The 18,363-nt window shown below is 40.4% G+C and overlaps 1 protein-coding gene across 1 annotated transcript in view; it reads left to right on the top strand.

Moving 5' to 3' along the window:
* HGF (hepatocyte growth factor) overlaps window positions 1-14,200 on the top strand; it is a 209,260-nt gene extending 195,060 nt beyond the window's left edge. Inside the window, exons 17-18 of the mRNA XM_063926946.1 lie at window positions 3,418-3,563; window positions 7,307-14,200. Coding sequence (XP_063783016.1) covers window positions 3,418-3,563; window positions 7,307-7,477 — 317 coding nt within the window. The 3' untranslated portion in view covers window positions 7,478-14,200. The remainder of the gene's footprint in view (window positions 1-3,417; window positions 3,564-7,306) is intronic.
* Window positions 14,201-18,363: the final 4,163 nt, after the last annotated feature.

Genomic DNA, 18,363 nt, shown 5'->3' on the forward strand with positions numbered 1-18,363 from the left:
TATTACTTCAAGAGCAGTGTTTTCCAAATCCAGTCCTTAGGGAACCTTAAAAGTGCCTGTTTTTCAGGTTTTCTCATAGAGGGGAAAATGTGACAATCCTTGGAGAGCATGAAAGTGAAGAAGTTGCCCAAAGCATCCAGTCATCTTTTTTCATTTATCTAACACAATTTTTTAAATTCAATTTAGAAGATAATTGGTTGCTAAGGGAACTACTCCTCTTAATCTTTCTCCAAGGCTTGATACATTTCCCCTAGAATCACAAGTAAAGTAATTAGCACCACATGTGGATTTTTTAAAAAACATCAGCCAGTAATGAATACACCTGTGCTGTAAATGGAGTATGGGAAATGTGCACTGTTAGGGTTCTAGAGGCTTATACAGTAGACCAGCACTGTCCCTATACTAAGGGGTATATGCAATTAGCGGCGAATCGTGGCAAATTATCAGACGTTTTTCAATTCGACACAATTCGACAGGCTAATTTCGGCAAGTGGGTGCCGAAATTGACCATATGCAATAAAAAACGGATTCGACAGTCCCGCGGCTGAAAAACGGCCGATTTGACGGATTTTGATCCGGTTTTTTAAAAACGGGAAAAAACGGGAAAAAACCCCCAAAAAATGGCGTGGGGTCCCCCCTCCAAAGCATAACCAGCCTCGGGCTCTTCGAGCTGGTCCTGGTTCTAAAAATCCGGGGGAAAAATTGACAGGGATCCCCCGTATTTTTAAAACCAGCACCGGGCTCTGCGCCTGGTGCTGGTGCAAAAAATACGGGGGACAAAAAGAGTAGGGGTCCCCCGTATTTTATACACCAGCATCGGGCTCCACTAGCTGGACAGATAATGCCACAGCCGGGGGTCACTTTTATACAGTACCCTGCGTCCGTGGCATTAAATATCCAACTAGTCACCCCTGGCCGGGGTACCCTGGGGGAGTGGGGACCCCTTCAATCAAGGGGTCCCCCCCCAGCCACCCAAGGGCCAGGGGTGAAGCCCGAGGCTGTCCCCCCCATCCAAGGGCTGCGGATGGGAGGCTGATAGCCTTGAGAAATGTGAAAGAATATTGTTTTTTCCAGTAGTACTACAAGTTCCAGCAAGCCTCCCCGCAAGCTGGTACTTGGAGAACCACAAGTACCAGCATGCGGGAGAAAAACGGGCCCGCTGGTACCTGTAGTTCTACTGGAAAAAAAATATCCAAATAAAAACAGGAGACACACACCTTGACAGTAAAACTTTATTACACAACTGCCGACACACACATACTTACCTATGTTGACCCGCCGACTGCCACAGTCTCCGACGATCCAGGGTACCTGTGAAAAAAATTAGACTCACCTCAATCCAGTGTCCGGGAGATAATCCACGTACTTGTTAAAAAAGGAAAACGCATACCCGACCATGCCGGACTGAAAGGGGTCCCATGTTGACACATGGGACCCCTTTCCCCGAAAGTGCCGGGACCCCACGTGACTCCTGTCACTGAGGTCCCTTCAGCCAATTAGGAAGCGCTACTTCCGTGGCGCTCACCTGATTGGCTGTATGCGCGTGTGACCTCAGACAGCGCATCGCACAGCTCCCTCCATTACTTTCAATGGTGGGAACTTTGCCGTCAGCGGTGGGGTTACCCGCGGTCAGCCGCTGACCGCGGGTGACCTCACCGCTAACCGCAAAGTTCCCACCATTGAGTATAATGGGGAGGCTTTGCGAGGCGCTGTCTGACAGCTCAGACGTCCAGCCAATCAGCAGAGTGCCAGGACGTTGCGCTCGCTGATTGGCTGAAGGGACCTCGGTGACAGCAGTCACGTAGTGTCCCGGCATTCGGGGAAAGGGGTCTGATGTGTAAACATGGGAACCCTTTCAGTCCGTGGTTCGGGTAAATGCGGTTTGTTTTTTTGCCAAGTACGTGGATTTATATCTGGACACTGGATTGAGGTGAGTATAATTTTATTCACAGGTACCCCGGATCGTCGGATCAGGAGACGTGGCAGTCGGCGTGTCAACATAGGTAAGTATGTGTGTGTCGGCAGGTGTGTAATAAAGTTTTACTATCAAGGTGTGTGTCTCCTGTTTTTATTTGGGTATTTTTTTTCCAGTAGTACTACAGGTACCAGCGGGCCCATTTTTCTCCCGCATGCTGGTACTTGTGGTTCTCCAAGTACCAGCTTGTGGGGGAGGCTTGCTGGGACTTGTAGTACTACAGGAAAAAACAATATTCTTTACATTTTCTCAAGGCTATCAGCCTCCCATCCGCAGCCCTTGGATGGGGGGGACAGCCTCGGGCTTCACCCCTGGCCCTTGGGTGGCTGGGGGGGGGACCCCATGATTGAAGGGGTCCCCACTCCCCCAGGGTACCCCGGCCAGGGGTGACTAGTTGGATATTTAATGCCACGGCCGCAGGGCGCTGTATAAAAGTGACCCCCGGCTGTGGCATTATCTGTCCAGCTAGTGGAGCCCGATGATGGTGTATAAAATACGGGGGACCCCTACTCTTTTTGTCCCCCGTATTTTTTGCACCAGCGCCAGGCGCAGAGCCCGGTGCTGGTTTTAAAAATACGGGGGATCCCCTGTCATTTTTCCCCCTGGATTTTTAGAACCAGGAGCGGCTCGAAGAGATTTTACCATTCCATCTAAAAAAATAAAAAAAATAAAAAAATATTATTTTTTAAAATATATAAAAAATACTTGTGCCTCCAAAAAAGACAAACCAAGTACCTAATCCCTTCTAATATAAATAGATATGCTATTACCAATAAAAAAAACACCAAAAAAAACATGTTTTAAATTTTTTTTATTAGTTTCACCCACCAAAGTGTGGCGGATTGAAAATGACGAATTTACTGTCTAAAAGCACTGTTGTCGAATTTCCAAACTTCAATTGAATATACTTTGGTCAAATTGCAGCACTTGTATCATTTCAGAAAAGTTGAATTTGACAAAAGTCGAATTTTGAAAGTCCGTTTTTTTGACGGAAAGTACTGAATTGCATTGACGATTTTTTTTTTTGGCGAAAAAGTCCAGTTTTTCGCCAATTTCGGGAATTCGACCGCAATTGCATATACCCCTAAAAGTGTACACAGGAAAATGTTGTGCCATGCAGTATTTTATTGTATTATGCTGATTTAGTGACCTGATTTGAGATGATGATCCTATTTAAGTTTGTTTTGCTTTCACTTAATTAAAAAAAATGAAACACTTGCAGAAACAGTATTGTGAAATAAGTAGGCTGGGTTTTCTTACGGAGTACATACGAGGGACAGATGGACTGCATGAGAACAAAAGGTTCTTCTTTCCTTTGGCAAAACATTCCTAAATTACAAAACATTTACTGTAACTAGCAAAACTTCTCTATCCATTTACAAAATAGCAGGCAGTTTTTCATTTCATCGAAATATTGTACTAATAAGAATTTTATCTCCAAGCAAACAATTATGACGGCCAGCTTCATCATGGGAAAATGGTTATTGTTGGAAATAAAAAATGCAATGAATCTCACAACGGGAGGATTACCATCAATGAATCTGAAATTTGTGCCATAAATGAGACTGCTAACATAGCACCCTGTGAGGTAAGACAAACAAATACATTATCTTACAATAAAGCAATGTCTTTCTTCAATGTTGATGTTCAATTAAGAAAAACTATTTGCCACAGGCACATGTTTTTATGTTACAATATTTAAAAAAAAAGTTGAAATGAAAATTTTATCTTTTATACTGTATATCAAAAACAAACATTGTTTTAACCCCCTTGCTGCAGTTCATAACCATCCGAAATCTTAAGCCACATATTTAAATATATAAAAATATGTTTATCAAAAAGGCATTAAGCAGTTAATAAAATATGAGAGGAATTAAAATGTAAATAATATTTCATGAATATTTAAACCCTAAGGGGGTATTTATTAAAGCTTGGCTATAGAAAAAAATTGTGAGAGATAAAGTACTAGCCAATCAGCTTCTGCCTTACATTTTACAGGCTGTGTTTGAAAAATTTTAGGAGCTGATTGGTTGGTACTTTATCTCTCACATATTTATCTCTCTCCAAGCTTTGATAAATACGCTCCTAAGCATTCCTCATAGAATAGAATGGAATGCTAAAAAAAAGGTAACAAAAAAACAGAAAACTTTTCTTGAGGTGGAGTGAATTATATTGTTGTTTTATTAAGATGAGTACTTTTAAGCAATAACAATTTTTTTGTCAGTATATTAGATTTTTTTTTTTTTTACATGAGTCTTATAAAATACCAAGGACACTGGTTCACATTTCAGTCATATTATATTGTAGGATCTTCTTTTGAATACAAAATGAGCACACATCCTTATTAAAAATAGATAATTATAATGGTAATATCTATTTTACACTGCATTCCAGGGTCCATCCCGGGTCACTGAACACTGACGCAAGTCGTGTCACAGCGGCTTGAAACGCTTTCATGCTGTTGGTTGGACTTGAGATATTGTCAGGGCTCATCTCCAAGAGCCTGGAATGCGGCTCTCCCTATGCAGTGAATGGGTAACCCTGGTCAGATGACCCGGATTACCTGTTCACACTGCCCTGTAAGCCGGGTAGCTACCTGGGTTTTATTGCTGGGTCACTGGACCCAGGTTAACACTTTCACACTGAGCCATGACCCGGGTTAACTCTGCAATAACCCTGGTTATTGCGGCAGTAAAAAGCGGTATAACAAATATGCATGTTAATGTTTTAAGAACATATCATAAATAATTCTGCTTTATTCAGAAATAGTTATCTCTGGACCTTTTCTTAAAATAAATGGCTGACGATCCAATACTGTAGCTTGTGCTAAAGTAAAATGCAATAGAATTTACAATGTCCATTACAAAACTGTATGTCAAACATTTTTCCTTTTGTATGAAAACTTACCTACACATGAAAATATGGAAGAAGCAGCCACACAAGTGCTAATATCAAAATTCTGTAGATCAAAAATAAGCACAAACCCTGATCATATGATTATCATACATATAGATTATATGCCGGATGTAATGGCTTGCTAGACGGCTGGAGCTCCGAGACTCCGGCCGAGCTTGTACGTTTTTTTACAGCAGCAAACATTTACAAGGCAAAACCTGGTTGGTTTTGCCTTGTAAACATTTTTAGCGTTAAAAAAAGTACGAGTTCAGCCGGAGTCTTGGAGCTCCAGCCGTCTTGCAAGCCATTACATCTGACCCAAAGTTTGAAGATGACTGCTCTGAGAAAAACATTAATAGCATATTAAATAAAATAAGCTTATAACTTTTAAAATACATGTATTTAGAATAACAAGAAATAGAGTGGTATGTTACAGGAAAAATTAAGCCAAGCCCCAATCATCTAGACACTGCAGACAATAATAATTAATTGAAACTATCAGATGTTTAGGAGCCTATTTATCAAGAGTTTTTTCATAAAATTATTGAGAAACTAAATTTTCTGCATGATTTTATGAAATGCTGCAATGTACTAATAACCAAATGCAGCAGATTTCACAGAAATCTCCTGCAGAGTGCTAATTAGCACTGCAGATTGTAGTCCCCATTATTATCAATACGAACTATGGTCTGACCCCAATGTACAGTACTAAACCCCAAAAAGAGAAGCTTTTTAAAGTCTGGTTCTGTTAATTTACACCGGGTATGGGACTCAGGGCCGACACCCATTAGGTCGACACCCATTAGGTCGACAGTGGGTAGGTCGACACTAGAAATATGTTGACACACCCATTAAGTTGACATGAACAAGGTCGACATGAAAAAAGGTCGACTTGAGTATTTAATGTTTTTTTGGTGTTGTTTTCTCCATCAAATGACAGGGAACCCCAATTAGTGCACCGCGTCATTAGGTCGACATGAACAATGTCAACATGGAAAAAGGTCAACATGAGTTTTTCATGTTTTTCTGGTGTCGTTTTCTCCGTCAAATAAATAGGAACCCAATTAGTGCACCGCATCCCCTTGCATGGCTCGCTTCGCTTGCCATGCTACTGGCAAGGTGCCTCGCACCGCTGCCACCGTGCTCGCCACAGGTTACCATTCCCAATCGTAGTCCACGTGGATCGTAAAGTATGAAAAAGTCCAAAAAAAAAGAAGACGTGAAAACCTCACGTTGACCTTGTTCATATCGACCTAATGGCTGTGTTGACCTATTTCTAGTGTTGACCTATCCACTGTTGACCAATGGGTGTTGACCTAATGCGTGTCGACCTAATTGGTGTCGACCTAGAGTCCGGATACCATTTACACCATGACCAGATGGTGTAAACTGCTTTATGCCTATGGAGGTTTATTGACAGGAGAGAGATCTTCCAATCCCTCTTCCGCAGCCTACATCTTGCAGCAGAAACTGTCAGATTCCCCAGGAGGAGTCTTTCACAAATTCCTCCAAATTCTGGGGATGTAACTCGCAGGGACAGCAGTAATCGCTACCACTGTTCCAGCGAGCTAACTTTAGTACATAGACAAAATGAAAAAATCCATTACAATATGGATTGTTAATAATCACAGCAGTGGTGTGGTAATTCATGGGACCATTACAATCAAATGAAGGGATTGTTCCCTAATCTGCATAAGCAGGAATCAAGACAAAACTAATATCAGCATGTAATACAGGCATACCAATTGTTTTAAAAAAGAACAACAACATGTGTATAAATGTGTATAAAATATAAAATGTGTGTGTATATATACTGTATATATACTGTATTATATACAGAAAGTATATGTAGCTACAGGGCTTCATATTAACATTTTTATTATTTATTTATTGATTTATATTGCATGTTAAATGGTGATCATTTTTAACCACGGTTTTTAATTATTTATTACCATATTGGAATGATGTGTATTTTTTTTCCGTTATACACCATTGCATGTTCATCACCACTAGTGCCAGGATCTTTAACAAGTGTCTCAGTGTCATTCTTAGTGCAGTTAATTATTGGGCTCCTACCATATGTTTAAGCAAATTAATTATTTCCATTCTCTATTTTATTGTGTTTTATATTTTATTAGTTATTTATTAGTAGTTCACTATAACACATTTTACAGTTATTTGTTTAAAGTATACTGTTTTAGTACATCAGTTTATAAGCTCACGCTATACTTTATGTTTCTGTATCTTGATTTTCTTTTCAATTATGTTTGCTTTGTAATAGACTGTCTACAATATGTGATCAATGTATTCTTTTATCTGTGTGGTTTGTATACTATATGCGTTATGGGATACGGTGTGGGCAAAGTTCATAAACAGATAATAAGTACAGTATAACATGTATGATGTTACATTAAATCTGGATTTCTATTTCTTTAGCGTGATTATGGTGGGCCCCTCGTCTGTGTGGAAGACAAGAAAGATCTAGTACAAGGAGTAATTATACCGGGACGTGGTTGTGGCTCTCAAAACAAACCAATTATTTTTGTAAGAGTGGCTTACTATGCAAAATGGATACACAAGATTATTTTAACTTATAAAACTCCATAGCTATGAAGGGGATAAAGGCTAATTATATTATAGTAATTATGGCTGCTTAAACTGTACTTGATAATCAAGTTTTGTCTATCATTGTTTATAATTAATTTATTGTCTTGTTTTCTTATTGCTGACATAATGTTGGATGAACGATGATTTGTAGAAAATGTGGTGACAAATTTCCTGAGTATACTTGAACAACATTTCTGTGGCCAATAGGAAGTAAATGTACTTACACCGATGTTTATGCTGCTCCAGTGGCTCATAGTATATAACAAAGCAAAATGTAACACAATGCGCCATTCGTAAATTTCATTCCTCAAACTTGTGCCCTAAATGATGTAGAAAAACAGCAGTTTACAATTTGACATATATTAAATTATTAAAGTTAAATTACATTCCATTTTTTGGGAAAAATGTAGTTCAAGCCATCAAATCTAGACCAAATAAAATAAACTATTCCACACAACCGATTGCATCAATTGGAATAATTATAGCATTCAAGCAACATTACCCTAGATAAATACTGTAATACTACCACCTCTATGTTGAACCTAAGCAAATATTAGATTAGAAATATACTGTTTATGCATACACATGATGACTTTGAGGTAATACCACTGTACTTTCAGTGGTTTAAGATAACGGAGCAAATACATTCTATGCTGAAATTTGCATTTAGTGTGGTAAGATAATTTCTGTAAAATGTATTGGGCTGATGCAGAGAATTTTGGGAATTAGAGCATTTCCACCAATCTGCAGAGATGAATAGATTTTGGGATGCATTTGGCTCCACATCACCAGTATATGCGCCTTGCCCAGATAATTTTTCGGGAGTGGAGAAAGATGGTTGCCTCAGGATTTAACGCCTGGGGATATTCAGTTACAGCCCTTCTTTCTCGCTCGATAAATGATCTGTTATTGGACGTTAACACATACAGTACAGTATAATCCAGGAAAAGTTTCTGGACCTATGTATTAACCCACTGTTTGTACCCAATAACAGGCTAATTATCGCGTATATCTTTTTGGGATATGAAATACGCATTAAGTACAGTGCTGCGGGGTATCTTCAGGGCTACTTGGATAGTCCTGGGGGATCAGTTATAACTAGTGGCGAATTACCATAGAGAATTTAATCCGTCCCTAAATTACCAACATTAGTTTGGACCTGGTCTGTATCTAGTGGAAAAGATATGGCTTTTGACCTTATTAACCTGCATGAGTTGTAAATTCAAGAACATGCCTTTACTTGTTCTGCAGTTACATGCCTCTACCCACATCTGTCCTGTCTCCCAAGTTTGAAGAAGGTGCAAGTGTCAAATATGCACAACTATTGTAGTGTAAAGTGGCATTAATGTAACTCTGCATTAGGAAGTTTGTGTGATGTCAAGTAGTAAGGCTTCATAGTATAGAATACATATGAGCTTAATTTTAGAACAACACCTCAAACATTGTAATAAACACCTATTTTGCTCAGTACATACTGTACTTACAAGCTCTCCAAGAAGAAGGTCAGGGAGAGTCCCAAATTTAGGCTCTGCTGGATTCCTGACAGAATTGGCCAGTCTCCCATGACTGAAGTGGGTGGCCCTGAAATAGGTTGATGCGATTCACATTGAATTGTGTCGTCCTAGCCCAACTCCTGCTATCAAATGGTAGATTTAAACAATGGGAGGCGGAGCCATGATGAGTATGTCTTTTTTTTTTTTAAACATTGAAATCAGAAGAAATATATACATACTGTATGCAGAAGCATCCATTATCTCCAAGCATCTTAGCATCACATGCAATCAAACCAGGTGTATTATCAGAGTTCTTAATAAAGCTAATGTAAAAAAATACATTAGGTTTACTGGCCTTATATATAACTTATTGCAAGTTGTGTAGCAAGGTGGTATTATCAGTATCTTATTATAACAATGCAGAAATGGAAGCAAATTTGTAGAGGTATAGTTATGCAAATGTAACACTTTGCATATTTTATATTTAAACACTTTATTATTGAACATGAATGAATAACATTTGCAAATACTTAGAAAAATTTCAGTTGCACCCATTAGAGATTTGACTGCCTTGTGTATGGCGGGTACCAGAGCATGCAAGTGTGAAAATATGCAAAATCCCTCAGTATCATCAATTTTCACTCAATCCTGCATCAGCCCTTAAGTGTTTAAAGCATCTTGTGTGCAAAAGATACATGTAAAGAGCATGTAGGAAACATTCTCAAGATACATTCATATCAAACACAGCAGTATTTAAACATTCATGCAAATGTTTGTACATACACATGAAGATAACATAGAGATATGGCTTGACGGGTTTGGTTCACGATGTGAAAGTCATATTGCACTACACTATTTGTACACAATATAATGTATTGCAGTTCCTAGATAGTATTTTTAATAAATGTGAAAGCTGCATTTTCCACATACAAAGCAATCAAATACAAATACTCCATACATCTGTATTTGACCACTTCATAAAACCGCAAGAATTGTCTTTCCTACAGTAGGCCAAATGCCCAATAATCTGATAGACAGTCACAGTTTAACATAATATTGTCAACATTCTAATGAATGGGGTCAATTAGAAGTTGTTTTATAGTGCTGCTAGTGTCATCGTCCTCCCCTCAGCATGTACTTTTACACGTGGATTTCGGCATCTCTAAAGATGTGCCTCCCAAACACGTATCTGGGATTGCATCCAAGTCTCATGGGGTCACATCTCCACTGGGGATCAGTACGAAATCCAGCTGGACGGGATCCTGGCGGTCGGAATACCAACACTGGAATCCCGACCAGCACAATCCCGACAGGGGGGCGAGCGCAACGCAACCCCTTGCGGGCTCGCTGCGCTCACCACACTGCGGGCACGGTGCCTCTCTACTCTCAGAACACTAACTTATTCTCCCTCTATGGGTGTCGTAGACACCCACGGAGGGAGAATATGTCGGGATTGTGCCGGTCGGGATTCCGGTGTCGGTATTCCGACCGCCGGGATTCCGGCCGGCGGGATCTTGACTGCATCCCCTCCACTGTGCTACACTTCTATGTACAAGCCAGTTCTGTGCTCACCTAATGCTTGTCCACCCCAGTTCCATGTCTGGAAGTTAATGTACACACAAATCTATTTATACATGCAATAAGTGTATATATTATGCCACAAAAATGGATGTATGTACAGCTCTAAATTTGACCCAATAAGAGTAACTCTTTCAAGAAATGTCTTAAACATTAGCAATATTATAACTAAAAAGTTTAAACTATTTGAGGATTGTGTTTGGTACTTGGTGACAAATTAAGTGTACAATGAGGGTGATTCAGATCTGATCGCTGCTGTCGTTTTCGCACAGCGGGAGATCAGGTCCTAACTGCGCATGCGTATAAACCGCAATGCGCATGCGCATCGGACAACAATGAAGGGCATCGCTGGTCAGCGACAGGATGGTGCGAAAAATCCAATTGCACGGTCATTCGCAAGGTGATTGATAGGAAGAGGCCGTTTGTGGGTGTCACCTGAGCATTTATTGGGGGTGTCCAGAAAAAACGCAGGAGTTCCCAAGCATTTTCAGGGAGGGTGTGGGACGTCACCTGTAGCACGGTCAGCCTGTTCTCATCGCACTGTAGGAGTAAGTCCTGGGCTGTGCACAGACTGCACATGGTGCATTTATGCAGCTCGGCATACACATGCGATTGCACACTTGCACTGTGAATTTACACTCCCCCTGGGGGCGGCGACTAGCTGAACACAGGACAGCAAAGTTTGCAGCCCAGTGAACAGATCTGAATCTCCCCCAATGTTTGTATACAAAGACTTTATGGATCTCTTACCAAGAAACCTACCATTCCCATATATAATTATATAATATAATCATAGGTAGAGCTGTAATAAGGGCTCTGAGAACCCCGTCCTGGTCACTTCCCCTTTGTCAATGACATCATGATGTTACGTATAGGGGGCGGGGCCCTGATCATATATATTGGAACATTCAATAAGAATTGAGACTAGCTGATTGTATGATAAATGCAAAAAGGATGCTTTGTATTAGTTTATTCACTAACACCATTGTGCCAGGGACAATCTTTATTTACAAACTACTGTAGCACTATAGAACTGTGCGCTAAATCTTTTTCCTCTCAATTATGTTCATTACAGGGAACAAGTAAATTATGAAATAAGATTCAAGAAACTGTTGGCAGATCCATATTAATATAGATACAGGAATGACCAATATTAACTTAATATTCCTAGAAGCTTCTGTATTATATAGCTTTATATGCTCATACCATTGTATATATACGTAGATTGCTGTGTAATTTACCAGATTACGATTCCTATAATGGAATACATAAAACTGCCCATTATAGAATAATTATATGAATTTTAATTGAACTGTAATTTAAAGATTTAATCATTTTATTTTATTGTTTGTTATGCGCTGAAACTAAAACAGAGGTAAAATACACTTACAGTATTTGCAACTAATGATCGATGTTAGACAATCACCTTTTTGAAAACTCTTTTGATACAGAAACATGTTTCATTTGAAAAAACACTGTGATCCCATTGGTGTTCTACTAAGACAGTACTCTCTGTTACGGGTGTGGTATTGAAGGTAGACCACACTTAGGTCGACAGTGTCTAAGTCGACCACTATTGGTCGACAGTAACTAGGTCGACAGGAATTCTAGGTTGACATAGTCTAGGTCAACAGGTCAAAATCCCGACATTAGTTTTTTCAAATATTTTTTGGTGTCATTTTCACCGTACAGTGATCGGGAACCCCAATTAGTGCACCAGGTCCCCTCACATGGCCAATCGTAGTCCACGTGAATCGTAAAGTATGAAAAAGTAAAAAAAAAAAAAATGTGAAAAACTCATGTCGACCTTTTGATCAGTCGACCTAGAACATGTCGACCTAGAGAACCTGTCGACCTAGAATCCCTGTTGAGCTAGTTACTGTCGACCAATAGTGGTTGACCTGGACACTGTGGACCTAAGTCTTGTTGACCTAGAGACCGGATACCCTCTGTTACAGGTGCTCAGTCATATTATTTGTTCAATACAGTAGTTCAGTTCACTTCAGATCACCTATATGGCGCATACAGTGATTATTACAATCAGTTCTTTCTTAATTATACACACGCCACTTAAAATATGGAATCAGCTTCTCTGCTTATTCTATCTGTGATTCTCCATACTCCCCTTCCACCTGCCATCTGCCTGTCTTGTTCACAGCAACTTAAACCGCTGGAAAGCAGTGGCGACCTCATACTCAAGATAACCAAATGCTCCTAGGAATGACTGTTGATGTAGACCATGCTTCAAGTTGTTCTTGTCTATATTTAAGAAGTTCCATGTAAATAAACTTAATTTAATACTTCACAGGTTAAGACAAAATAAAACTTTAGGCCAATGGTTCTCAAACTGTATGCCATGGCATCCATGTGTGACTCAGGGCACTTGCAGGGTGCCTTGGACTGGCGGTCCAGCACCAATTCAAATTATTTACGTTAAACAGAATAGGAAAAACCAGTGCTGGTATTTATTTCTATAATTCTCAATAAGAAACATTTGGCCTAGGGGTGCTGTGAACAAAAATCTGATACTCTAGGGCGCCGTGTTTCAAAAAATGTTGGGATCCATAGCATTCTTTACTAAAAAAAATATCTTGTTACATAATATACAGAGTATAGTAATTTAATATACAATTATATATATTTTAAACTGTTAAAATGTATTACTTACAGTATAACACACACAGCAGCAGATGTAAACTACAATATTCCCAAATTACTTACATCTTATGCAGCATATTTTCAGTCTATTTTATATTAAAGCTACATTTATTTCAATAGTTAATATTAAGCAGTATTATATGTATATAGTCAAATAAAATGGTTAAATATTTAATCTGACTTCTCCTGCTGTGCAAGAGACAGTCAATTATCGGTTGGTACTATGTCTTTATGTGTAGTAAAATACATTCTGTTTAAAAGTGTACATACTTGTTCCAGAAAAAAAGTATTATGAAGTGAAATATTCAGCTGTAATAGAAAAATTATCACCATCACATATTTTTTGTGTGTAAACACAATACTAACAGCTGTGCTATATAAAGTTGAAAGCACTCTCCATAGAGTATACTGAAAGCTTTGTGGCCTTTTTCAGTAATGTATTAGAATATTTTAGATGATATACAGAGTTTCATATTTGTGGAAGTCCAGTCCTCATGTGCAGTATATACATGACGCCTGTTTAAATAGTTTGCCTAGAAAACCTGTTGCAAAGGGGATGTAGTTATGTGACTGTAGGTCAGGAAACTGGCGATCACAATACCTCCCCCTAAATCCCGCCCCCTTAGACTCCTGACTCCTGACATTCGGCATGCCAAATAGCAGGGATTATTCCCACTTGTGGGTGTCCACGACACCCATAGAGTGGGAATAGAACCTGTGTCGAGTGCTACTCTCCACTGAGCCTGCAGCATGGCAAGCCGCAGGTCACGCATACCCAACCCTTGCAAAGTAGTTGCCGGTCACGTATACCCACCCTTGCAAAGTAGTTGCCGGCCATGCATGCCCCACCCTTGCAAAGTAGTCGCCGCCCGCGCATACTCCACCCTTGCAAAGTACTTGGAGTTGCTCCCTTACAATAACATTACCCATTTTGTGTACTCTTTCTTGTTCCTAACAAAGAAAAATATATCATACAGAAAGTGACATAACAGGAGCGGGAAATTGTAATGGGGGGGGGGGGGGAATGCAGTTGAGAAAATGCAAGAGACAACTTAGTGAAGGTTCGACATTTCTGTTTGTGCAGAGGGTTCCACACTGCACAAGCTGCACCCATGTTTAATGGTTTAATTACTTATCTCTCCGGAGTCAAGTGCCTGCGCTGCAGCAGGAATCACCTGGAAAATGGTGTGGGGATGATTTTGCTGGTGATTTGTGCATGTATAGTAGAAATTAGTCACTGGAAACAAGACAGGATTCAGGAGACCTGCACATATGGAACAATGCTAGAGTCTACTGTGCCACAGAAAGGAGGGGCCCACACAGCCTACATACAGGCCCCATCATCTCTTAAACTGCCCCTGAGTGGAATACCTTTCTCAATGTACAGATGGAGTCATGCTTATCTTGGCTTCTCTGCTGCGCCTAGGCACACCTTGGTTTAAAGCCCTTCATCTATTGTTCTCAGCTGCAATACAATACAGAGAGAACAAAACATCAGGGGATTAAGTCATTACAGCAAGGGATTAAGAGGGTCATTCCGAGTTGATCGTAGCTGTGCTAAATTTAGCACAGCTACGATCATGCACTCAGATATGCGGGGAGACGCCCAGCACAGGGCTAGTCAGCCCCGCATGTCAGTGCCGGCTTCTCCCGCAGAAATGCAAAAGCATCGCACAGCTGGCGATGCTTTTGCATTTGAGGAGTAACTCCCAGCAAGCACAGCTCCTGCGGCTGGCCGGGATAACCTCTTCGCTGCCTGGGTCGCAGCGGCTGCATGTGACGTCATGCAGCTGCCGCGGCCCTTTCCCCCCAACAGTCCATCCACGCCTGCATTGGCTGGACCGCGCCGCCGTCCAGCCCCCTCCTGCCCAGCAACTGCCTCTGCCTGTCAATCAGGCAGAGGCGATCGCTAGGCAATGACAGCCGTCGGCCGTCCGGCATGCGCCAGCGCACTGCAGCGCCGGAGCATGCGCAGACTTGACCCAATCGCACTTCTGCGATAAACTGCAGCGTGCGATTGGGTCAGAATGACCCCCTAACTCCGACTGCCCGGGCTCAATTAATCCTATTGAAGGCCAAGATAAAGATGGCTCCATCTGTATAAAACAAACCCTCTGCAAAGAAATGATGTGTATAAAACACCAGTGATACTGTCGTTTGGAAATAAGTTATAGCAGTAATAATTTATAAACTCATAAAATAATTGAAACCCACTGGAGGCAATTTAATCTACAATTCCTTATACACATAAGTGTCTAACTCACTGCTAACACACAGTAAGGAATCCAAAAAGGGCATAATCATTAATTTAGTACAGAGGATATCTGGTAAGAGTAGCGCAGACAGTACTGCCCAAATCCATTTGCAGAATGGGAAAAGAACATGCCTTGATTATTTCAGATTGCCACATAGATACTGTGTGTAAAAAAGGATTGCATTATATTCCTGTGGATGTCTCATGTTAGTGCCAATGGTACCAATATTGCTAAGTGTTTTACATTTTTATGCTTTCTTTTTTACATCATGGTTGATTTATGAATAGCACTAGATAAATGAAAGATCTTGTTTTATTAATTGAAATTGCTGTAGTAAATTTGTATCATGTAAATTCTGTAAAAAGATGTACAATCTCTTTATAATATTTGTAATAATATTTGTATTTTTGTAATCTTGGTCTTTTTCATTTTAATAAAGTATTTTAATATGAAATGACTGTAGTGGTGGTCTTATTTATTTGTCAACATATGAATTCATGTGTGATTATCTACTATCTTACTGTGTTGTTTTAAATATAATTTCACAAGTATTGTGGCTAAAGGGTCTATTCATGAAGTACAGTAGTGAAAATAGTGGAGAAGTGAGCCAGTGGAGAAGTTGCCCATGGCAACCTAACAGCTGCTATGTATCATTTTATAGAATGCTCTTGACAAATGTTTCTTCAATGCTGATTGGTTGACATAGGAAACTTTTCCACTGGCTCACTTCTCCACACTTTTCACTGCTTCACCAATAGACCCCAAAGTACAGTATTAGCAATACTGTACTTTGCAGAATATTAGCCGAATATCTGGTAAATGATAGGTAACAGTTATACAGTAGGGCAGAGGTTCCCAAACTGTGTCCCGTGGCTCCCTGGGGTGCCTCGGGACACTTGCATGGGTGCCCTGGGTTGGTGGTCCAGGACCAGTTCAAATTATTCATGGTCAATATAATAGGCAAAACCAGTGCTGGTGGCTGTCAGTCATAAAATATGTGGCCAAACAGAAGCAAATCTTGTCCCTCACCACATAACTGACCCTAAGGATGACATAAACGCGATCTACTGAATGTAATATTTCTTTCTAAATTTCTCAATAAGAAATGTTTGGCCTAGGGGTGCCGTGAAAAAAATTCTGATATGCTAGGGCGCCGTGATTCCAAAAAGTTTGGAAACCACTGCAGTAGGGGATACATTTACTAACGCAGGAGTTCTTTTAGAACTGGTGATGTTCCCCATAGCAATCAATCATTTATCATCTTCTAGAAGCAGCTAGATAAATGTTAAGTAGAATCTGATTGGTTGCTATGAGCAACATCACCATTTCTAAAAAAAACTCCCACCTTAGTAAATTTACCCCTAGGTATACCAAAGTTGGAGTGCTAGCCATTAAGCCATCAGATGGACAGTAATTTAAATCATCAATTAATTATTAACAGTCATAGTTCAAATATCAAATATGATATATAAATGGATGTTTTCAAATTAAACAAAAATGAATATTCAAGCCTAGATTTCTTTAAAGGACACAGAGGCCCACGTCTAGGCTTGCAGAAATGCAGGGTCTGCAAGCTTTTCTCTTTCCTTCCCTATTGAATATGTGTCTGTAGCAGTGAGGTGTGGTGAGATCAATAATTGGGGAGGCGCTGGCTAGTATCAGGGCCAGATTTACATACACATACTGTACTGTATATGGGGGGTCATTCCGAGTTGATCGCTCGCTAGCTAGTTTTAGCAGCCGTGCAAATGCTATGCCGCCGCCCACTGGGAGTGTATTTTAGCTTAGCAGAAGTGTGACCGGTTGTATCGCAGAGCGGCTACAAAATTTTTTGGTGTAGTTTCAGAGTAGCTCAAAACCTACTCAGCGCTTGCGATCACTTCAGACTATTCAGTTCCGGATTTGACGTCACAAACCTGCCCAGCGTTCACCCAGCCACGCCTGCGTTTTTCCTGGCACACCTGCGTTTTTCCGCACACTCCCTGAAAACGGTCAGTTGCCACCCAGAAACGCCCATTTCATGTCAATCACTCTGCGGCAAGCAGTGCGACTGAAATGCATCGCTAGACCCTGTGCAAAACTACATCGTTCGTTGTGCCCATACATCGCGCATGCACATTGCGCAGCATGCACAGAAATGTCGATTTTTAGCCTGAACGCTGCGCTACGAACAAATTCAGCTAGCGATCAACTCGGAATGACCCCCATGATTCGATGGTGAGTATTGACTATAAAGATGATTAGAATAATACAAAGATGATATGAATAATGTAAAGATGATGTTTATGCATTCTAAATATCATCTTTGTATTATTCTAATCATTTGTATAGTCACAACTCTAGAGTATAATGGATTATGACAGGTGAGGCTCTGCCTCCTCTGCCTTCCCTGACTGCACATTACTGTATTGTCTGTAGCTCTGGATACAGCAGGTGTGTTAGGGAACAAATACATGCCAACAAAAGTGGTCCATTATACTATTTCATTACAGGTAGACTCTATACATTAATTCTATAAGGTGTTTTAGTGTGAGACCTATTTTGAGAGAACAGCTGAGGAGATGCAAAGTTCCCATGTAAAGTCTATGAGAAAAGTACACACGAGCCATTATCTTTCTATAAATTACTGGAAGCTCCGCATGCCAGTGACAGGAGGGAGTATGGCTAAAGTCGAGCTAACTGCCAGAGCCACCAGAGCTAACTGCAATCTGTTAAGGAGAGGAGAGAGCTGTCTAATGCTAGGTACACACTAGACGACTTGCAAATTATGCAATGTCATCAATGATTTCCCTTGAACTCCTGTAGCGCATACACACTGTGCAATCTTACAAAAGATATCGCCAATGGCCACATCCAGGAGTATGCTGTCCTTGCCGAAATCCTCAGACTGAGCTGCATGTAG

The sequence above is a fragment of the Pseudophryne corroboree genome, chromosome 6, assembly GCF_028390025.1.
Source record: "Pseudophryne corroboree isolate aPseCor3 chromosome 6, aPseCor3.hap2, whole genome shotgun sequence".
NCBI classification, from domain to species: domain Eukaryota; kingdom Metazoa; phylum Chordata; class Amphibia; order Anura; family Myobatrachidae; genus Pseudophryne; species Pseudophryne corroboree.